The sequence below is a fragment of the Daucus carota genome, chromosome 6 (assembly GCF_001625215.2).
Source record: "Daucus carota subsp. sativus chromosome 6, DH1 v3.0, whole genome shotgun sequence".
In the NCBI taxonomy this organism is placed as follows: domain Eukaryota; kingdom Viridiplantae; phylum Streptophyta; class Magnoliopsida; order Apiales; family Apiaceae; genus Daucus; species Daucus carota.
This window is the reverse complement of record NC_030386.2, coordinates 19,424,087-19,448,356: the sequence shown is the minus strand read 5'-3', so window position 1 is coordinate 19,448,356 and position 24,270 is coordinate 19,424,087. Positions and strand designations below refer to the sequence as shown.

At 35.1% G+C, this 24,270-nt stretch overlaps 1 protein-coding gene and 1 long non-coding RNA gene across 5 annotated transcripts; both read right to left on the bottom strand.

Moving 5' to 3' along the window:
* Positions 1-669: 669 nt before the first annotated feature.
* Positions 670-6,532, bottom strand: LOC108224244 (uncharacterized). Of its 4 annotated transcripts, none has more exons than XR_010284663.1 (5): positions 6,235-6,532; positions 4,796-5,169; positions 3,801-3,890; positions 1,019-1,132; positions 670-935 (listed from the first exon to the last, which is right to left on the bottom strand). It is a non-coding gene; the product is annotated as an uncharacterized LOC108224244 (long non-coding RNA). The 4 variants fall into 4 exon arrangements; XR_010284664.1 differs by having other exon boundaries at positions 4,796-4,829; positions 4,949-6,531; XR_010284662.1 differs by having other exon boundaries at positions 3,801-3,904; positions 4,796-6,531.
* A 4,815-nt stretch (positions 6,533-11,347) lies between these two features.
* Positions 11,348-16,872, bottom strand: LOC108226007 (uncharacterized). Its single transcript, XM_017400960.2, has 2 exons — positions 15,561-16,872; positions 11,348-15,432 (listed from the first exon to the last, which is right to left on the bottom strand). The coding sequence occupies exons 1-2, from the start codon at positions 16,870-16,872 to the stop codon at positions 11,348-11,350; spliced, it is 5,397 nt and encodes a 1,798-aa protein (XP_017256449.2).
* Positions 16,873-24,270: the final 7,398 nt, after the last annotated feature.

The window sequence follows — 24,270 nt, the reverse complement described above, 5'->3', positions numbered from 1 at the left end:
ACTCGACTCGGTTAATTTCACGAGTCGAGTCGAGCCGGCTCGTTTAGCTAAACGAGCCGGTTTTAACGAGTCGAGCGAGCCAGCTCGTATAATTTTACACTTAATCAAGCCCAAACCTCTATCCGAACTCGGCTTTTAATTTCACGAGTCGAGTCGACTCGTTTAATTAAACGAGCCGAAACTTTTGCCCGAACTCGGCTCGTTTAACGAGTCGAGTCGAGTCCACTTAAACGAGTTCGAGCCGGGCGAGCTCGCGAGCCGCCCGACTCGAATTACAGCTTTAAGCCCAATACCATGAAATTAGGCCTAGGGTCCGGAACCAATCTAAGAACTTGAACTCTGTGAATCATACTTTACATCAGATTCTTCCTGATTCAGTGGCAGCGGCATAACCATGACTTACTAAGAAGATGAAGTAGGCTACCAAAAAAGCTGAGAGGGAGCTCGCCCAATTAAGGAAAAAGAAAAGGAGTGTGTGCGAGTGTGTGAGAAATTGAAGACGGAAGCTGCATTTTGCATTTAAAAGAATGGTGTGTCGGAGACTCGGAGTGTGTGAGAAATTAAAGACAGAAGCTGCATTTTGCATTTAAAAGAATGGCGTGTTGGTAACAAAAAATATGGTCCTAGACAACAAAATCTAATATAAAAGTCTATGGGTTAAGACAGATACACAGTAATTCAATCACCACAAGATTATATTGCTTTTATGAAAATGAATAATTTTAATAAACTGTAAGCATTTGTATCATCTCCTTTACATTCCATATTGCGATTTGGTTGGGAATTACAAACAAATAGAATTTCATTTTGAGTGCTTACATCCTGTTGTTCAATCATGCTGGTGATTTAATTCATCTGGTGTGTTAGAAAGCCAAGGAATTGTATGGCGTAAATTAATATGAGTCTCCCCAGCGAGGAACTCATTTAGACCATGGCTGCACATATACAAGATATCAGTTGATAATAGATGAAAAATGTGCAGGTTGAAGAAACAACAAAAGCATGAAAAACAATTCACCTGAGACCGCAAACAACGAAATTTTATACAGTGCAACCCAAAAGCATACAAGGATGCAAATGGTCGAGCCTATCTGCACCCGCATATCATTTTCCATATCAGCAAATCATTTATCTACACCAGCATATCATTTGCCATATCAGAAAATCATTAATGATATGTGTCGACCAAAACTTAGCAATACTAATATAGTTAATTCACAAAATGGCATTGCTCAAGGTCAAAATATTCTTTACACAAGTGTAGGCATTGCCCAGATATCATGTATATGAACTTGCTCAATGTTATTTAATCAGACTGGTGACTTGAAAAATAGAATTTTCTTCGCGTCATGTTATCATGTTGTTTAATTAGGCTTGTAAATATGGTGACGATGGCATCAAACAAATGTTATTTGGGTGATTATGAAGTCCAGACCTCTTCTGGAACTAGGAGCACCTCTGCCACTGGTCAGGCGCTCCTTGATTCTTCTCAATAAATGTATACTCGATAAGAGATAAGAAGGTAATATACATCAGTCAACCCATAGGAATGTATATGCCGTAGCCTAAAAATCTCCCAAAAGGTCAACAAAACTCAGATAGAAAAGAAGAAATTATTTGACTCCACGTGTACTGGAGGTATTTATACAAACCTCTGATGTCTCCTACAAAAGGTCATACTGGTTGCAGATAAGCTTAAGCATGTAATTCTAATAGTGTTCTGAAGAAACATGTCTATGAACTGTAATTTGCACAGTGGAAGAGCATTTTTTTTTCCCATTAAGCAAATCATAATCCATGTGAAAAACAAGGAGAATAGACATACAAGTAAACACCAAAATGAAGAATGAAACTTACAAACCATAACTGTAAACAAGTATTCTTTGAAAAATTGAATAAGCACATTATACATATTATGTCAAAGAACATGGAGTGATGTCCACATCAGAAGTGTCCAGAAAGTCACAATGTGCAGAAGAAGGGAAGCACTGTCCCACATCAGATGAATGAAGTCCATGGACAAGTAGCATTAGGAATAAATGTCTATAAAACACTTAAGTAAACATATGAAAATTAACCTGCCATATAGTAAGAGACCCTGAAACAACCTTGTTCAACATATACCTCATCTGAGTCATCCAAGATATACAAATAACATATCAGGAAATTCGTTAATACAAACAACAGGTAGATACATTTGTTTAGAAATTGCTCTCCACTGTTTTAATTAATTTAATCGATTTAGACGGATGAGATTCCTTTAAGGAAAATTTTCTCTTACGAATTATGACCATCTACGTGCAGAGCACAAAACCACTATTTTATATAATAACAAGACAAGTGATGAAATTGTGCTCCTGTTAAAAGCTAGTCAGCAAGAGGATCTAATATTTCATGAGATAGAGAGAGAGAACACAAACAGAGAACTTAAATCAGGGAGGTCACAATCAACAAATAGTGCAGATTTTCATATCAAGCGTATGACCCCACATAAATTATTAAATAACTTGCCAAGAAGGCATGAGACATGCAAGGTGCTTAAACAGTCCTCACCTCTACCACTCCCAACTAACTATTAATTATTATTTTTTCTTATATCAAACTATCTAGTATGACAAATTCCTGTTGTAGGGATATGTTAAATGAGTTAAATCAAGAATTATTCGAATATTAAAATATTTTTTATTTCCTCATCAAACCGATATAAAAGAATGAACTCATTGCAGATAAACTAGTCATGTTCAGGTGCTTTGGTGTCGAGAAGTATGAGGGGACTCCATTCTCTTTTGCCAAATTCTTAGAGCCGCCCTATCACTTCAATGCTAAAAAAATACATATAAATAAAAATAGTGCATTTTAAACTAGAACTGGGATTATTATAATGTTAGTTTTGGTTTTGTCAAAAAGAAAATAAAAAATTAAGACATTAAAATAGAAAATAGAAACCAATAAAATTCTTGAGGTTCTGATAATTTAATTAATTTAGTGCACTGCCTATTGTCCAGAATTTATGCATCGAGTTCTTTTGTCTATTTTTACGGCCATTTATTATAATCTAGTTAGTATATTAAACTTAACATAAATAACTTATTATAAAAGTATAATATTCCTAATTATGTTTGTAAACTAATTATTTACGATTACTACGTTTCTTGAATGTTGATTGTTGGATAAATTACTAGATAGATAAACATATGTTTATCATATAAATAGACAGAAGAAAAGCTAGATATAAAGAGGTAAGAGTAATATATACATTTTGTACTAAGACCGAGTTTTATCCATTTTGGGGGGTGCCAAAAGTTGGCAACCTCACTTGGCACCCTTGGAACTCCACTAGGGTGGCACTCAAGAATGCCATGCCACATAGATTTTGGCACCGTTATTGGAGATGCCCTTACGGAAATAACTACAGTTACTGGATGACATCAAATTCTATCAGTTATTACTACTACAGCCGAGAAAATTTTACTTTTATATATGCCCGATATTTAGTTATATACCAATGTATATTACACCTACTATATATCATGCAAACTAATAGTTACTCCAACTCCAAGTGCCAGTTATACATAGATAAAATATCCATTATTAAACAGCAGAAAAGTGACAAGTCTTGTGTCATTTTGTAGTTTAAAGTGTACAATGTCAGCAAGTAAATGACAAAAAACATATCCAACACCAACACTAGGAGAAAATTTACAGTCACAAACCCCAGTTGACAAGAGAGTGAAAAACTAAGACAACATAACATTTAAAAGAGAAATTTATTTGCAACACTTGAACTACAAAACAGTTACCTGCAAATGTGTAACTTTTTTCCGTAAACCAATCAAGTTTTCTGCTGGCCTAGCATGGAGGCCTTTCTTTGTCTCCACAAGGGCAGCATCCTGCGGGCAGTGGGCTAAATTATGTTGAAGCAACCATAAGAACACACAATAACAAGGCTGAGGACCACGGTAGAGCCAACAGTGCATGAGAAATATACATTTTCATCTTTGACGAGTTGTATTAGTTCTAAGACTGAATATCTTATCTCTTCTTTTTTTACTGAACCCAACTTAAAAGTAATCTTTAGAAAGAAATTATACCTTGATGTGCACCTCAAACATAAATCGAAAAAGTATTTTAAGAATTAGAAATCATATCATACAAAAAAGGGTGTCTCCTTTTAATTTCTTCTAAATACTTGTTTAGCTCTTATGCCTATATGTTACCAAATTTAAACATACAAGTACTTATCATACATCCATATGCTAGAAGAAAGATATGCGACATGATTACCGTTTCCAAACACTGCTAGCTACATGATATCCATATTCTGTACAATGCCAGGGCATCTTTTCTCATAAGGTAAATTATAGTCCATGTGAAAAACAAGGTTAATAAACATAAAAGTAAACACAAAAATTAGGGGGGAAACTTACAAACTATAATATAAAAAGGTATATTATGAAAAACAGAATAAGCAAATGATATATATTAAATCAAAGAACATAGAGCTATGTCAACAAGAAAGTTTTCTGAAAGTCAGTTAACTTGAGAAGTTCAATGCTCAAAAGGACAGGCAACTTCAAACTCTATAATCTCTATATATCTGAAATAGAAATCCCAGATGAAGAAGCACTCTTGGCAATATGTGCAGAAGTAGGGAAGAACACTGTCCCGCATCAGATGAATGAAGCAATAAGCATGTATTGGCCACATTAATCAGAGAAAACATGTTTCAATTGTTCCAAAGGAAAAATTATTGATGATGAAGTGCTTAGTATACAGAAATTTGGCACTGAAGTACCTCCTGATCACGCCACCATCTTTTGTCTTCTCATCTGCATAGGAAGCATAAACATCAGGTTCGTGGAAATGTCGGTCTTCTGAGGTATAAAAATCACCTGGGATGTCATAAAAGCTTAAGGCGACATAGCAGGTTGTTTCATAAGGAGAAAACCTCTTCTCAAGTGGCCTGCAGCCGTAGGTTATAATACAGAGTTGTTGCTTGCCATCAGAGTCCTGAAACGCAACAATGTAGTCGGTGGAACACTGTTTGAACATGTAGGTGAACCTAGAATATCGTAACACTTCCAGGAAGGCTTCGTCAGGTGCCAAGTATGGTTGCATAAATTCTTCACCACGGGAGGTCATCTTTGATGCACAGACATAACTAACACGCTGATCGGGGAGTATACCAAAAGCCAATTTACCGATTATTGGATTACATATGTAACGAAATTTTTGTTGACCGAATGTAAAAGGTGCAGGAGTTATACTATTAAAATATGTGTGTATGGCCCATTGATGTGTTTGTAGATTGAAGGACGTGTTTGTAGATTGAAGGACGAGAGTAGTCTAGTAGTACTCCCTCCGTTTCTTTTTTCTTTTCCTGTTTGTGATGTCGGTACTGTTCATAACATGAGACAAATCACTAATTTACATCTAATTTATAAAACTAAATATAGTCATGAGTGATCTTGTTAGATTCGTATTCACAAGTACTTTAATACAATGAAGTTTTTATATTTAATGCTACTACGAAATGAAAGATATTAACGATTAAAAGTGTGTGTTGGCAAACGTGAAAAGTACAAACAAGAAAAGTATTTAGAGACGGAGGGAGTAGCAAAATAGACTATTTGCTCTTGTTCCATGACAAGATAAGAAACCCCATCAGCATAATAATGAAACTCTAATGCATCATCTTCTGGATTGGGCAACACTTGCCAAGTCCCGTCAGCAGGAGAAAAGACTTCAAATATGTTATCGAGAAAGCACCCAGATAGAACATAGAGTTTGTCATTGGCAACAAAAACAATCGGAAAAAGCTTCAACTCATGCATGGGATTTTTAATTTTAGTTAAAAGATGTTTAAAATTCGTAATGACATTGTCTTCACTAGGTTCTATACTCATAAGATCCTTTTCTTCCATGGTATAAAAGCTAGTGTATTTATTACCCGACGACAACGCAAGTCCATAGAAATATATCTTGGAACCTAATTTTATGCACTTGAAATAATTGTCTCCTAAATGCGAATCTGTGGGGAAAACAAGAAGAGGACGCAAGTCATGAAGATAAGTAGAGTCGGAGCTACAACTATTGCTACTAAATCGCGGGTGAAGTAGTGGATCCATTCTATATAAAGCAAAGCCCCTATGAAATAGTTTTGCAAGCATATAAATAAATTGGTTAGAATCAGAGTACAGAGCTTTGAAATAAGGAGATTGTATAAGATCATACCATGATTTCTCCACACAAGTGCATTGTGCTAGAGATTTTGGAGGTAGTCTTTTCAGGATTTCTGCCAAGAGGTGTTCTGAATCAAAAGCACCAGCCATTGCTTTTGTCGTTCGATATGTCAACACCCAACACCCCTGTTTATATATAGAGGCATCATCTGATTTTGAATTCGAATTCAAGTCTGATTAGGGAGAGCTTTCTAATCCGAATAGGATACTGTGAACCTATCTTCAATCTTCAGAACCTGCCCGATCCTACGCGAATTTGCCATCAATATCAATCATCAATCATCAATCAATCATCAATATCAATCAATATACTTACATAAAGGAGAAGCGAGGGGTGTGTATGTGGAGCGTCTTACATCGCTCCGTTCTATTTTTCTAATTTTCTGGAATTTTTGGATGAAAAATATCAAAAATTAGACCTGCCTTTTTTAGTTTCGGATATATTAGAAGCAAGTTTCAGAATCTGATTTTATTTCAGATTATTTATGGAATATAGTAGCTTGAAAATTTTAATCTGATTTTGTTTCTATATAAAGGAGAAGCGATAGAATTACTTTTTTTAGTTTCGGATATATTAGAAGCAAGTTTCAGAATGTGATTTTGTTTCAGTGAAATATAGTAGCTTTAAAGAAGAACGGGGCGATGCGAGAGGCTCCACATACACGCCCCTCGCTTTTTCTTTATATAAGTATATTGATTTCGTTTCCATATAATGGAGAAGCGAGGGGCGTGTAGGTGGCGCCTCTTACATCGCTCCGTTATATTTTTCTAATTTTTTTGAATTTTCGGATGAAAAATATCAAAAATTAGAACGACCTTTTTTACTTTCGGATATTTCAGAATCTGCTTTTGTTTCAGATTATTTATGAAATATAACAGTTTGAAAGTTTTAATCTGATTTTGTTTCACATTATTTAATTATGGGAAAGAGTAGCACACAAGTCTCTCTGCACCTATAAATACCCGTATAGGTCGTAGGGTTTTGGATCATCTAAACACAACCTACTCTCTCTCAATATCACAACCCTACCTCTCTCTGGTGATAGTTCTCTTGCTCGATTTCTAACTCGCTGGTGCCGTTCTTCTACAACGATAAGTGAAGGCTATTTATACGGTATTAAAAAAAATTAAAGGTTGAAGGTTGTTATACGTTAGGGTAGTTATAGACCGTTATCTCACGGATTTAAATTAGATGTTTTTGTGCACAATCAATCCAAAAAAATTGGAGGAATGTGACAATATAAGAACATGATTACTTTTCAAAAAAGAAACACAAATAAAATTAAGATTCGTTGTGTTTTAAATTGTTAGTTACGTGTAGAAATTTATTTTTAGTTTTTCACCATGAATTATAGTCCAAATTTTGCAATTTTATATATTAGTATTGGTATTACATCAAGATTTTTATAATAAATAATTGATTTTATCCTACAAATATTAATTTTTAATCATTAATATACTTTTTATAGACAGCCACAAAATTATTGTACTCTATAAATATTAATATTGAAATTATTAATTATAATTTTTATAGGCCGCCGCAACGCGCGGCTTCTCAACTAGTATATATATAAAGGAGGATGCGGGCGTCTCCAGAATCACTCGATTCAGTCTTCTGATTTTTCTTAAATTTCAGATAAAAACTATAATTACAATTCAAAAAATCATGTTCAAGAATTCTAAAAGTAATACAATTCTTTTCATATTGGATTCTAAAGATGATACAATTTTTTTCTAATTTAGTATTTCGTATTGAATTCTAAAGATGATACAATTCTTTTCTTATTTAGTATTTCTTATTGAATTCTAAAGATATTACAATTCTTTTCTTATTTAGTAATTCTAAAAAAAATAGGATTATATTTATTCAAACTAACAATAATAAATAAAATACAATTTATATTTAAGATTTGTAAGATAATCTGTACAATTCTTATTTTCGATAAGATATATAGAATATGTAGTTGAATTTTATATTATAAAATTTTATTTTCGATAAGATATATAGAAAAATAATCTAATACTACGTCCGTAATTACAATTGTGTTTAAAAATCTAAATAGTAGACACAAATAATAAATTAGATAATTCAAAATATCAGGTTTAAGAATTCTAAAGATAACAGTCTTCTAATTTCAAAAAATGAGGTTTAAGAATTCTAAAGATAACACAATTCTTTTCTTATTGGATTCTAAAGGTAATACCCTAGAATCTAGAAAAGGATTATAAAAATAATACAATTCTTTTTCTTATTTAGAAATCATAAAAGTAATAATTTTTAATTTTTAATTGCATATTAATATAGAAATTATTAAAATTTAGAATTCTGCTGCAAAATCTTAATTATTTCATGATTCTATTTTAAAAATGAGTTCTCTAATTTTTTTTAAAATAATTTAAAATTACCTGAATTACTCTTCATATTTAGTTAGAAAAAGATTTTATAGTCGGCCTTATCCGATTTATATAAATTTAAAACTCCCGCATCTCATTCTTGAACTACAGGATTGCGGAGAGAAGCAAAACATGGAATTTGGTGGCATATCATCTTCTTCACTTCATCTAAAACTCCCATTAATCGTTTGTCAGAACAGACCACACAGTAGTTTTCAAGATTCCACTGGAGAATGCGCTTAGGTGGCGCCTCTAAAAATTTTTCGTTTATTTTTTTCAATTTTTTGAGAAAAAATTGATAAATTAGGTGGCGCCTCTAAAAATCTTTCGTTTAATTTTTTTAATTTTTTGAGAAAAAATTGATAAATTAGTTAAAAACAGTAATCATAAAAGAGATATAATTCTAAGTAGTTAAGAAATGGAAATCTTAACAAAAATATAATAGCAAAAATTTGTGAAATTCTAAATAGTTAACAAATATGAATCTTAAAAAAAAGAGATATAATTATAAACAATTAAAAATAAAATCTATGAAATTGAATATATTTATCCAATTATAATTATAATTTTATCATAATGTTAATGATTCCTGAGAGGATACGAGAGGTTATGTGGAGTCTTAGAAACTTTCAGACAAATTTTCTAATATTTTAAGAGAAAACTAGTTGAGAAGCCGCGCGTTGCGGCGGTCTATAAAAATTATATTAATGATTCAATATTAATATTTATAGAATAAAATAATTTTGTGGTTGTCAATAAAAAATATATTAATATTTCAAAATTAATGAAAATAAATTTATACACGTAATTAACAATTTAATCACGACGAATCTTAATTTTATTTGTGTTTTTTTTAAGTAATCATGTTCTTACATTGTGATCTTACACCAATTTTTTTTGATTGATTGTGCACAAAAACATCTAACTTAAATCCGTGAGATAGCGGTCTATAACTACTCTTATTTGTATTAACCTATATATTTTAATACTGTATAAACAGTTTTCACTTAAAAGTTGCTTGAACGGAGCAAACAGATAATGCGTGAATAATTTTTTTTCCTGTATACAAAGTAAATCATATAAAAATTAACAACAACAAACATGTCCGAAGAACAAAACAAATATTATAAAATAATAACCAAAAAACATATATCACTAACAGTTAATTTATTGATATCATCCATCAATATCATGTCAAGACTATATTTTTTTCCCGTGTTTGGATTTATCGACTCCAATATAGCGGTCTATAACTACCTTCGCTTGTAACAACCTTTATTTTTTTAATACTGTATAAACAGCTTTCACTTATCGTTATAGAAGAACGACACCATCGAGTTAGAAATCGAGCAAGAGAACTATCACCAGAGAGAGTTAGGGTTGTTGTATTGAGAGAGAGGAGGTTGTGTTTAGATGATCCAAAACCCCACAATCTATAGGGATATTTATAGGTGCAGAGAAATTTGTGTGCTACTCTTTCCCATAATTAAATAATCTGAAACAAAATCAAATTAAAACTTGCAAGCTACTATATTCCATAAATAATTTGAAACAAAACCAGATTCTGAAACCTGCTTCTAATATATCCGAAACTTTTTTTTTTTTTTTTTGATAAACCCAGATGGAATTAATAAAACATAGGCTAACCGCCATACAACCGCTTTGAGATTCAGGTTCTACACTTCTACTTAAGCCCTGATAAAAGAAAAGCACACCCTAGCAGACTACTCAAGGAAGCAATACATAATTTAAAAGGAGTAGGCTTATATATTCAGCCACTACATTCATCGATAAGTAGAGCTCTTCACTTGACCAAGGCCTTCCACATTCGAGCTGGAAGGGACAGGAGTCGCCACATGAGGGGAGCACTAGCCTCATGATCTGCATTGGATGAGTCATTGTTGAGATCATTAGTCTCCACTTGAAGCAGGTCACCATCGATTATCTCTCCCATCCCAAAGTTGGCAGGAGGGTGAGCATCAAACAAAAGGCCCATATCTCTGGCCAACATGAACTGTTTATCTCCAAAAGAACCTGGAGTTTCTGCAAAGAGACTCATATTATCCAAACCATAGCGGGCAAGGTACGCCGCTGTTCCATTCTGCACTATTGGAATACGAGTAATTTCTCGAACAGTGGTTCCAATCTTGAAGTTGTTGGAGTGTAGAGTATTAAAGAGGCGAAGGACTTCCTGCACATTCTCCTGCGGAGGCATCTCCTCTTGAAAACGAATGGCCTCAAAGGCTCCCCAGTGGTCTGTTTCAATGTGGGTTTTCCACTCTTCCAACTGATGACACTGCAGAGCACCATGATAGATGCCCCAGAGAGTAGCATGAAGTTTAGATTTCCCTGGCATTGGCCCCGCGGCGCTCCAGATTTCTTTCCCAGTTGGATCCCTCACAATAACCCCCACACTATTACTATTGCCATTAGGAAGGGGCTCAGCAGTGGTGATGCAGTGCACATTGATCTTAAGGGTGTTCGGGTCTGGAGGAAGCCACATGTAGTCCATTGGAGGCTTAGAGAAAGTTAGCACCAACGTTAAAAAGCGTAATGAGCCAGACTACCAGGAGGGGTATATATACCCCAAGGGAAAGTTGCAGATGTAGTAAATAGACTGATGGAAACTAGATGGAACCAAAACCAATGGATAAAGATCCAGCAATCCTTAAAACCTGGAGATACTCTGAAAGAAGTATCCATATCTTCTGTCATGGAGATTTCGATTCCTGAGAGTCTATCATTTCGTAGCTTTGCTGTCCAATGTCCCAGAATAAAGCTGGTGCAATTCTTTGGATGCCCTTTTTAGCTAGAGCATCTGCTTCAACATTGAGTTCCCTGGAGACATAGTATAGGCTGACTGAAGAATCCAGAAGGGGAATAAAATCTGGAATTGAACGTTGCAGGATATTGCCTACTTCCTCCCTATTCCGGATTAACTGAAGAGCTTCCTTAGAGTCAGAACAAATTGCATATCTAGCGACCTTGGGATAGTGGCTAGAGACCAGTCCTATAGCATAGATTAGAGCTTCCAGTTCAGCGTGAAGACCATTTTCCACTTGTACTGGTATCGAGAAAACATGCAGAATTTTCTTATTTTTATTTACAACTCGACCACCAATTGCACCTTTAAATGATCCATCCACACACTCACCCCAAGCACCATCCACTGCACATACTAAGTCATGTGACATCATTTTATAATTCCAGTACTCCGTATTCAGTTTATTGAAATAAATTGCCACAGCTCCATTGGGGTTGGATTTCCAAAGTGGGTCAGCTGAAAAAGGAATCAGTTTAGAGGCCTCACCCCATTTGCTGATTCTGGTGAAAATTAAGTTGAGAAGGCATGAGCGAGAAGGCGAGGTAGATTGGAATACCAGCTCGTTTCTTGCCAGCCAAATGGACCAAACTGCCGCTGCAACAACCGTGTGCCATACTCTTGATGAAACCGCTGAACGTTGGAATGACATAATAATCTCGAGTGAAAAGGAATTTAGTCTTCTGAATTTTGATTCTAAATTCCACCAAATTGCTATAAATTTCCACACCCATTTAGCCACTTCACACTCCCAAAGCAGATGATTTAAAGTCTCAACCCTGTTACCACACTTAACACACATTGGATTTAAGTCTGGCATCCTGGAATGAAGTAAAGATTTGGTTGGTAATACTCCCCATTGAATTTTCCATAGAAATATTCTAATCTTCGGTGGAACTTTGAGACTCCAAATTAGTGACCAAATTCTTTGCCTGGGGTTAGAAGAAGTACTAGCAGGCACAATGCGCTTTAGGATGACTTTAGAGGAGAAAGAACACTTGTCCCCTAGCCAAACCAGGGTATCTTGTTGATGTGTAACTTGGAGGTCATCGATTAAGTCGTTCAATGATGAAATTTCTGCCATATCAGTGGGGATAATACCATCTTGCCAGATGATTGAATTGAGGCCATTTTCAGTCCAAAGAACTAAAAACTCAGCAACTGATTTAAACTTCAAACTTGAAAGGGTATATATTCGAGGGTATAAAGACGATAGAGGTCTGTCCCCCCTCCACCAATCTTCCCAGAAAAAAATCGACTCCCCATTCCCGAGTTTCCATTTAAAACTGTTATCCTTAAGAAGAGGTTCCACAGCTCTGTTGTTTCGAATGCTAGAAATGCCTTGCATAATCGGGGAAATGCCTTGACTTCCAGCCAGGGATCCAAGATTGAACCTAATCTTTTCTCCATACTTTCGAGATAAAATTTTGTTCCAGAGGTGGTCTCTTTGCGAGTAGCATCTCCACCACCATTTAGCTAATAGTGAAATGTTTCTAGCTTCGAGGGGGGCAATGCCTAAACCACCAGAATGTTTTGGAATGCAGAGGCGTTCCCAATTTAAGAGGTGCATTTTTCTTGCCGTATCTGATTTACCTCCCCACAGGAAATGTCTTCGCTTCTTGTCTATGAACTTGATAGTTTTTTGAGGCATTTTAAACAAACTGAACCAATACGACGGCAAGCTATCAAGCACAGATTGAAGGAGAACCAATCGGCCCGCCATTGAAACATTAGCTGAGTCCCATTTTTGCAGTTTAGATACTAATTTCTGCTCAAGTGGTTTCCAGAAGATGGATTTCTTTGGTGACTGGCCGATAGTAGCACCTAGATAAGTGAATTGGTCATTACCGATGGAACAACCTAACCAATCAGCCCACTGCTTAAGTTGCTCAGGACTTTCTTTGAATCCATACAGTTTGCTTTTCCCATAGTTGATCTTTAGCCCTGAAATTACCTCAAAGATTTTAAGTGTTGCCTTGATCCCGCGAACTGAGTGAGAGTCATTTGCCACAAATAAAATAATATCGTCCGCGAACTGTAGGTGAGAAATTTTTTCTGGGTAGCCGGCTACTGATACTCCATTAAACAACCCTGAATTATGAGCAGATTTGAGTAAACATGAGAGAGCCTCGCCAATAAGGTTGAATAGGAGAGGAGATAAAGGATCTCCTTGACGGAGACCCCTGGTAGGGTGGAATTCATCCGTAGGGCTGCCATTAACTAGGATCGATACCCTCGAGGAATCAAAAAGTTTTCTGATCCAGTGGATCCACTTCGAATCAAACTGCATTAGTTCCATTACCTCAAATAGGAATCCCCAGTTTATAGAATCAAACGCTTTTGCAAAGTCAATTTTCAGAATAAGACCCCTGCTACGAGCTGATTTTAGAGAGTGATAAATTTCTGAAGTGAGGAGAATACCGTCTGAGATTTGCCTTCCTTTTACAAAAGCTGTCTGAGTATGGGAAATTAGAGTGTTCATGAAAGGACTCAACCTTCTAGCCAAGACCTTGGAGATGAGTTTCATGCTTGAATTCATTAAAGAAATAGGGCGGAAGTCTGAAGGCTTTGAAGCAGCACTCTTTTTCGGAATTAGAGCTATAAACGAAGAGTTAGATCCCGGAGGAATGAATCCCGAGGAATGGAAGATATTGAATGTGCTGCAGATATCTCCTTTTATTGTTGGCCAGAGTGCTTTCAGTACCCCTGGATTAACACCATCAGGTCCCGGCGCTTTGTTCGAGTCCGAGGCTTGCAGAGCCTGCCAGATTTCTAATTCAGTGAAATCCTCGACTAGGAGTTTACTGCCTTCGTTAGAAAGACTTGGGAGAAGTCCTTGATGAAGGGAGAAAATTCGATCAGCAGGGGGTCTGCAGAAGAAGTCTTGAAAGTGGTTGAAGAAGACTCTTTTGATTATGTTAGGTTCTGTAGTCCATCCTGAATTCATCTCTAAAGCATGGATGAGTTTGACTCGATTTCTGCCCGCAATGGCTCTGTGAAAGATTCTTGAATTACGCTCCCCATGCAATTGCCAGTTCATTCTTGAAAGTTGGCACAACATGCTCGATTTATGCTCATAAGCTAACTCCAATTCTGCCTTTATTTTCTTTTTTATACTCTGTGCCTCATTTTTGTCGTCAGCCTCCTCTTGGTCTTTCTCCAGTTTAGCTATCTTGGCATCCACGTTACCATTCGAGTTTTGGTTCCACATCCTGGCATACCTGCGTAATTCTCTAAAACGAGTGTTGAGAGAGGAGGTCGAATTTGCCTTCCACACTTCACCCAGACTTCTTAGGAATTCAGCATTTTGAAGCCAGCAGTTGAACAATCTGAATGGACGAGGGCCCCAATCTGACTTGTTGCTAGAGAGAAATATTGGGCGATGGTCAGAGGATTTTCTATTAAGCCCTTGGAGCGACCAGTTACCTGTGTTATTCCATTTTGAGTTGATCAGAGCACGGTCAAGTCTACTCTTTCTGTTTTCAGGACCAAACCAAGTAAACAAACCATTATTCAGGGGAACATCCGACAGACCATTGTCGTTCATGAATGCTAGTAAGGCTGTTGTGTCTCTATCATTGTAGATACAATTTTCCCTTTCTAGATCAGATAGAACGACATTAAAATCTCCAAGGACAACTAATGGCAAATTAGACTTTGAGAGTAAAAAGGAGGAGATCTCTAACCACAGCTTTTGCTTATGAACGCTCTTTTGAGGGGCATATATGTTAACACATAAGAATTCACCAGCACACCCTATCTGAGATCCAATAATCCACTGCCAGTTTTGGTGGCACCCCATATCAGAAGTCACAATAATTGATCTATCCCAAGCCAAAAGAAGGCCGCCAGAAAGGCCTTGAGAGGGAGAATCAATCCACTGAGCCTCCCCAGTGATTCCTAACGAACCAATCATTTTTTCATTCCACTGGGCTCTTTTTGTCTCTTGAAGACATAGTATCATTGCTTTACTATCTAACATTAATGAACGAATGTTAAATCGATTGACCACATTGTTGGTACCCCGAACATTCCAGCTCAATATAGAAACTTTATCCATAAAAAGAGAAGAATGAAGGTGAGCACTGAAGAAGATTAATTACCTAAATTGTCTCTTATCAGTTGAAGACTTTTCTCTTCTGTGTGGTCTGGTATCAGTCCCATATTCAGGGCTGATTCGTAAACAAATTTAGCTTCATCAAACGTCCCTTGATTAGCTACTATCACAGGGAGTCCTAGTTTCATGCCTTTGATTTTACGGCGTCTAGGCACCTTGAAAGCTCTGATTTCTTTTGCTTTAGCTTTACCTTTAGAAGGCCTACCTCTTCTGCTTTTGATTCTCATATTGTTAATACTAGTGAGCAAGGCACAATTGTCCACTTCTTCCACTAGATCTTCGTTCAGAATAGAAGATTTTTGCGATTGAATCGAGTGAGTTGCAGTGGCTTCATCACTCGATATATCTCTAATCTGCCATTTGAGGTTCCAATCTTTTACCCCCTCATCCTCCTCTATTACATTTGGGTGTCCTTCAAGGTCAGCACCTTCAATGTCCTCTTCGCATAACAATGTCGGGGGGGTGACAGGATTAATCAGCGATCCTGAGCTATCTTCAAGTTCTTCAGGTTCCTGTTCATTTTGGTTTTCATAGTCTTTATCTTGTAAGTCGTCTGGAGAAGCCACCTCTTCTGGTCCTGTGACTGCTTGGTCTGAGTTCTTAGCAATGCTTTGAGTAGTATCTGGATCCTCTGTTTGAGTCTTCACCCCTTCCTTTGGTTCCCCTACCTTCACATTCTCCTTGGGTTGTGTCGGTGTAGTTAGATCCACTACTTTTGCCTCCTCATGCTCTTCCAAAATATCCTGATTATCACTTACTAGTTCCACAATTTTAATGTTCCACGTTTTACCTTCTACTGATATGGAGACTGATTCATTTATGCACGAGGTGCATTTAGTTTCCAATCTAATTCTTGGTACTTGATAGAACCCTTCACAATCAATAATTGGGTAATAATTAAGGATGTCCCCCCACTTATCGACCAATAATTTGCAGTTCTGAGAGGTCCAAGCTATAAGTGGCAGTCCTCTAAACTCAACATCTACCCTTCTACTTGGGATTGTATTGTCCCATTTAACCTTATTAATGGCAGTGAATCCAATACTCATGAAGTCTAGGTCTAGTTCATCCAGCTTAACAGTATTAGGAAAGTGTGCAATGAAAGAGTTTTGTGACAAACCTCTAATGGTAGCATCCGCAAACCCCAGTCCAGCCATTATCGATTCCACCTTGCCAACACTCATGTGAATGGCTGTTTCCAGTAATAAACAGGAGTTCAAGTCGGAAAGAAAATCCCCATCTACTTCGAGTGTGCAATGCCTATCTGTCTTCTCCGAGGGTTGGTCTTTAGGTGGCATGACTTCAGTCTTCTTGTGTTGTTTTTTCTTTTGTGTTGTCTTTAGTTAGTTCTAATTTTTGATTTTTTCATCCAAAATTTTTAGAAAATTAGAAAAATAGAACGGAGCGATGTGAGAGGCGCCACCTACACGCCCCTCGCTTCTCCTTTATATAAGTATATTGATAGGTAAAGTAGCTAAAAAATAGTAATAGTAAAAAAGATATAATTCTAAGTAGTTAAGAAATAAAAATTTTACCAAAAATAGAATAGCTAAAATCTATGAAATTCTAAGTAGTTAAAAAATAGGAATCTTAAAAGAAAAAAGAGATAATTCTAAACAATTAAGAAACATGAATCTTAAAGAAAAATATAATAGTATTGTATTTGAGGGGAGGGCGGCCCAAATTAATTTTTATCTAAATAATGATAAATTTTCTATCAGTATTATGTTTGACGGGAAAACGGCTAAAATAATTTTTTTCGGGACCACAGCTTAAAATAATTTTTATCCAATTATAATTTTTAACTTTATCATAATTATAATAATTTTTATTAGTATTGTGTTTGAAGGTAAGGCGACTAAAACTAATATTTATATTATAATTTTATGTTATTATATTGTGCTTGAAAAAAGAGCGGCTCAAATTAATTTTTATATATATTATTATATTTAATTATATCATAATTATAATAATTATTGATTAATATTATCTTTGATGGGAGGACAGTTCAAACAATTTTTGTTATTAGTATTGTGTTTAACAGGAGGGCCCCTAAAATAAATTAATTATAATATTTTTATTAATGATATGTTTAACGGGAACATGACTCAAAAAAACTTTTATGCAATTATAATATTAATTCGTATCAAAATTTATAAAAAATTTATAACGCCGCCGCGAAATATAAAGGAGGATGCAGGCGTCTCTAGAATTGTTCGATTCAGTCTTCTAATTTTTCTTAAATTTCGGATGAAAATATAATTATAATTCAAAAAATTCAAGTTTAGTACAATTCTAAAGATAATACGATTCTTTTTCTTATTGGATTCTAAAGATAATACAATTCTTTTCTTATTTAGAAATCCTAAGAGAAATACAATTTATATTTGAGATTTATAAAGTAATACAATTTTTATTTTCAATTTAGTCTTATAATTTTCTTAAATTTATCCGGAAACTCATCAGAAGAGATTTATTCAGAAACTTATTGGAAGAGTGCAGGACATGCTCTATGGATTACCTAACAGAATTTCAAGATGTTTTAAGTCCAGGTGATTTTTCTTTTAGTTTTATCTTTGATTGTTTTGGCGCACTGTCTTTTCCAAAATTTCTACAAATTCCTGATTTTGACACCGCATGAATCCTACTAAACTGAATCTGCAGATGTCAACAGCTTAGTGTGTTTGCGTTTATATGTTCTGTGATGTTTATTTATGTAGCCGTTCGAGGCTATAGTAATTAGTACCCATATTTTTCATAACCCCTCGTCGGCTGGCCAAAAGGTTATCAAGGTGCTGCTTTTAAAGAAAAAGAAATTACACTTTAGATTTGCCTGTTGATCAAACGGCTTGCGGCCACTATTGCCAATAATTAATCTCAAATCATGGGGTTGCTGTGATCTCATTAATCTCAAACCATGTCTTGAGTTCTTTAACATGTTTTCTTTTTGCAATTAAAAGAATACGTTCATCAGTTCATGTCAGGTTCGGTCTTTTTTATATTATTATTTTGGTGAATTTATTGTAAAGAATATAAAGAAGGATGAGAAAGGCGCCTCCTAAATTTGTGAAATTCTGTGAAATTCTAGGTAGTTAACAAATAGGAATCTTATAAGTAAAGAGAGATAATTCAATAAAATTAAAAAATAAAATCTATAAAAATGGATATATTTATCCAATTATAATTACAATTTTATCATAATGTAAATGATTCTTGAGAAGATACGCGGAAATTCAGTTTAATTTTTCTAATTTTTTGAGAGAAAATAGGTAAGGTAGCTAAAAAATAGTAATCGTAAGAGCGATATAATTCTAAGTAGATAAGAAATAGGAATTTTAACAAAAATATAATAACTAAAATCTATGGAAATTCTAAGTAATTAAGAAATAGGAATCCTAAAAGAAAAGAGAGATAATTCTAAACAATTAAAAAATATGAATCTTAAAGAAAAATATAATAGCTAAAATCTATAAAATTGGATATATTTATCCAATTATAATTATTTTTATCATAATGTAAATGATTCTTAATTAGTATTGTGCTTGAGGGGAGGGCGGCCCAAATTAATTTTTATCTATATAATAATAAATTTTCTATTAGTATTAATGTTTGACGGTAAAGCGGCTAAAACAATATTTATCTAAGTTATAATGTATTTTTTATTAAAACTGTACCACGGCTTAAAATAATTTTTATCCGAATATAATCTTTAACTTTATCATAATTATAATATTTTTTTATTAGTATTATGTTCGACAGTAGGGCGACTCAAACTAATGTCTATATTATAATATTTTGTTATTAGTATTGTGCTTGACAAAAGAGTAGCTCAAACTAATTTTTATCTATATTATTATATTTAATTTTATCATAATTATTGATTAATATTGTCTTTGATGGGAGGGCGGGTCAAACAATTTTTTTTATTAGTATTGTGTTTGACATGAGAGCCACTTAAACAAATTCTTATATTAATTATAATATTTTTTCTTATTGATATGTTTAACAGGAACATGACTTAAAATAAATTTTATGTAAGTTTAATATTAATTCGTATCAAAATTTCTAAAAAAGATTCTTGATTAGTATTGTGTTTGAGGGGAGGGCGGCCCAAATTAATTTTTATCTAAATAATAATAAATTTTCTATTAGTATTATGTTTGACAGGAAAGCGGTTAAAACAAATTTTTGTCTATGTTATAATGTATTTTTTTTTATTAAAACGCGACCACGGCTTAAAATAATTTTTATCCAAATATAATCTTTAACTTCATCATGTTTAGTATTGTGTTTGACATGAGGACCACTTAAACAAATTTTTATATTAATTATAATATTTTTTATTAATGATATGTTTAACAGGAACATGACTCAAAATAACTTTTATGCAATTATAATATTAATTTTGTATCAAAATTTATAAAAAATTCATAACGCCGCCGCGAAGCGCGGCTTTATTCACTAGTTTAGATTATAAAGAGGGAAAAATATCGAAATCATCACTCACTTATTTAAAATGTCTTAAAATCATTATTGAACAGAAACTTGATCAAATGGGTCACTCAATAGAAAATTTTGTATCATTAGTTGAAACTAGCATAATAACCCGTGCGAGGCACGGGTATTTGGCTAGCACCGGATCCAGTACTGTGTTTCTGATAAGCATTTCTAACTGGGAAATCATATCTTACTGTTGTTTAATCAAGGAGTTTGTTAACGAAAAGAGGACATGAAATGAAGGCACACTGAAAGCTTAGCAGTTTTTCATCAATTGTCCTGTATAGTAGACGTGGGCTTCATTGTAACACCATAAAGCAACTGAAATTGTCCAGTTAGCAAGAATAACATAGCAATCACAGGGAGCAAAGACACAGTCTAGGGCATGGCGACCAACTATGTGAGGAGGACCCTCTAATTTATAAGTATAAAGCAAGTCAGCAGTTGTGTTCATATTAGGACTTGAGAGCAGCGGTGTAATGTCACAAAACCAACGAAATGATTCCTGCAACAGAGCAGGTGAAAACTATAGCATAGGTAGCATGTATGACATGTTTACAACTATATAAAATACATAAATTTAAAAAGATTAGGCTTATGTGTCCAAATCAAGAAAGAAGATAAGGAAATTATTTTGCAGATGTTTGATGGTCGTTTAAATTTGGACATTTGTCCCGCTTTGGTATGCATCTGACCATATAAAACACTTGATAAATGGGTTTTTTAGGATCACAATATATATATCAAATACTTGACGGAAGTTTGGAACACCTACACCCAAAAGGGCAAATGGAGAAATAAACGAAATGATTCAAACCCAGAGGATATTTCTAGTGCCCAACACACGGCTGTTGTACTTTGCATTGTTCATATATATATATAAGTAGTTTTTACTGATTTAAATTTAGAGCGGTCAAGCGGTCCTTTGTTTCTTGTTCGAGCCCTCAGAAGAGTCCGCCGCGTCATTGGTGATAGGAGGCAGTGTAAACTCCGAGACACGGGTGACTGTATACTCCTCGCAGCCTTTTTCTATGTTGTATGGAGTGATCTTTATCTGGAATGCACATTTTTTGCCGATTAAGTTCTTCAGCGCAGGAGGAATCTCTGCCAGCTTCTCCTTCTATTTACAGAGGAAGAAAAGAATTTTAGTATCGAATATCTTTAAGGAAATGCTACTGTCTACTGTCCCTTTTGTTACAGATTAGATATACCTCTATCTCTTTCAGCAATGTGTTTAGTGGAGCACCGATAATTTGTTCAGCCTCTTTGTTGAACAATGTTAAAGTTGTTGAACCTGTGCCGTCCTCGATACGGATGACAACTCTGTAACTGGATTAAGAGCATATTTATTGAAGCTTAAGTGTTCGTGAAATGTAACTGAAATGAAACTATTGAGCATGTCTCTATTTAAAAATGTCAGATTAATATGTGGAGCGCCAATCATATACCGTTGTGTTACTGGGTTGGGTTCTTCGGTGCAGGCCGCACAATAAAATTTCCCCTCCAATTCACGAACAGCCCTTGCGCATTTTGGACAACATATGTAGTACCACCCATTTCCATTGAGGACGTCAATTATCGTTCCTTTACAAAGACAGTGCAGTACCTGCATAAATGATAGGACGAAATTGTATTATTTGTGGGTGTATATATTCTGTGCGATGTAATTAACTACTAAATATTTCATTTTTCTCATAATAGGTTTCTTACATTGTTCCCCACTGGAATCTTAGCCTCCAAGATTGACTTTATCTGAAGCTCTTTTGGCTGATTCTCATTGGCTGTGACAAACTGTCTTGCTGTAGGAGCCTGTAAGGAGTTATGTCCCCCCGCCATTGATGCAGACAGCTTCTCGTTGAGAGCATTCAGAGGTTCGTAATCAATATTGAAGTATGATCTTGTTGCATCAGTGCTTGACAGTGTGGCTCTATCTGCAATGTTAGCAGTAAACGGTATATTGAAATGAAATAACTTGAAAGAAGCAACTGATGTGTAGCTGGTGACACAGTTACATGTGTCAGGGAAGTATACTTTTTATATGACTTCTAAACATGGATGTCAGTTTCATTATTGAGTATGTAACCTGAAAACTTTTTTGCCAGTAGCCCAGTAATCGCAACAAAGGTCGCCTTCTCTTGGACCTCTCGGATGGAGGACATGAACTGGAGCGCTTTGTCTTCCCATAAGGTTACTAACATCTTCTCTTTGCTGTTCATGAAGATTAAAATACGAAAAAGCAATAGAGAAATTAGCAATTATTGGCAGGCCAAAAATGAAATGTGGAAAAAGTATATTAAACTTGAATTCATTGATTTATTTGAACGGAAAATAAGACAAGGCACCAAAGCAATTTTGGGTAATGGGGAGGTTTCCAATGATGGAAGCAAGCATATGGCATGTTAAGAACATTGAGTTGGCCAATTAAAATGCACATTCCAGAAGTATAAAACAGAAGTCCTGAAAAACAATTATGTTACAGGTCTGAAGCAGGCGAGCCCTGGCAGCCGTTTTATATATTTGTCACCATAGTCTATCATCTTTCTTAAGCTTTTAAAAAAAACCTGAGACATATAATAGTTTTTTGAATGTGTAATGCTGATTAAGACATTGATTTGAGAAGGCGACAGACTTTTGCATTTTGTTTGCATTAAAGCTGTAAAGCAGCGGCATGGCAATCAGCAAGGATAATGTCAATTAGCCCGCGTTTAAGCCTGTTAGCCGTATTAAGAATGTTCATAACATTTAGAAAGACAACTAAATGGTTAACCACTTCGAAATAAGGACTGAAGCAATTTATTAATCAGTGTTATTGGCTGACACTATGTGGCAAGGGTTGGGATCGGGTGTAAACCCCTTTTTTGGGCTAGTAATGAGTAAATATATAGTTAAATGTAAAATGACTGTTTTAAAATGATGCCACTCCTTACCCTTGTAACCAGTATATTGTTTTAGAAAATTGATTGTGAAAATTAAGATTAGCATCCGGTTTAGCATAAGTTGTTACTTGACATGAACAAGTTGGAGTCCTAACTCCACATCTCCGTGTGGGCTGTAGGCACGAAAATCCGTTAAGCCAGAAGGACGCATGTATCGTGCATGTCTAAATATGTCAATGTTGTATTTTTTTGTTTAAGTAAGAAAAGAAGCATACCAATGTTATTCCCACTGGCCAGTTTAAGAAGAATTGTCAGAACAATTAGAAGACATGTACTAAGCAGCCAGTTTGCCAGAACAGGAGAGGGGTATGCACTCTAAATACCAGTGATAGACAGAAATATTTAAACATGAAGAAGACCGATTTATACGCAGACCAATAGTTCTTTAGTATTCTGTAGGAATTCAATATCTCTTTCTTTAGTTGTTTATAATCTGCCATACTTTATGTTGTTGCAACAACACTGTAATAGTTGGAGGAACAGATTATAAATAGAAAATACCGAAGTTTCATGTTTTTTTCACATGTAGGTTATTTCTCATATGTAGTCATATGGAGAGATCAGACCTTGTATCTATGAGGACCACATCCATCTTTTGTGCATCATGTGACCTTTTTTCCAGTTGCCCATAGCTCATAACCATGCCGATGACATCTAAATGGGGAAAAAAATATGAATTTAATGAAACAGACCAAGTACCATATGAAAAGTATGTTTATATAGTTGCTTACCTATTAAACATTTAGTGTCCCCGACCAAGTCTTTAACCCTGTGAAAAGGTTGCAATTCAAACTTGTAGCGAGGTATGGAGCCAGTGTCCTGATGCTCTTCAATTTTAGTTTTGTAGAAGAAATTGACTGAGAGGTCCCTATCAACGCTTCTGTACAGCTTTGGCCCGGGCACCAGTTTTAGGTTCGATATGCTATAAACCTCGTTTTCTTTTAACATCGGGAGGAATGCATCTCTTTGATTGTTGCGCACTATGGCCAAAATATGATCATCCTGAAACCTGAAATTTTAGGAAACATTTTTATGAATGAAGGGAAAGATTATAAGTAAACATACCTTTTCATCTAGCAGAATGACATTGGTGTGGAGTAGGGTGTTGTTCTTTCTGTTTACTGCTTCCCATATACGGCCAACTCGCACGAGAATTTTCTTGTTGTCAGATTGTTGAGATAAGGCAGATAACATCGAGTATGGAGACATTGTAGCCTGTTTAAAAGAGAGTTGAGCGAATGAACTGTTTGCACTCAAGTGTTG

Excerpts from the sequence above, each read along its gene's own strand:
- LOC108226007 (XM_017400960.2), bottom strand. The coding sequence starts at position 16,872 with ATGCCACCTAAAGACCAACCCTCGGAGAAGACAGATAGGCATTGCACA. Across the intron at positions 15,433-15,560 it reads ACTGATAAGAGACAATTTAG|ATAGTAAAGCAATGATACTA; the intron begins GTAATTAATCTT and ends CATTAATGTTAG.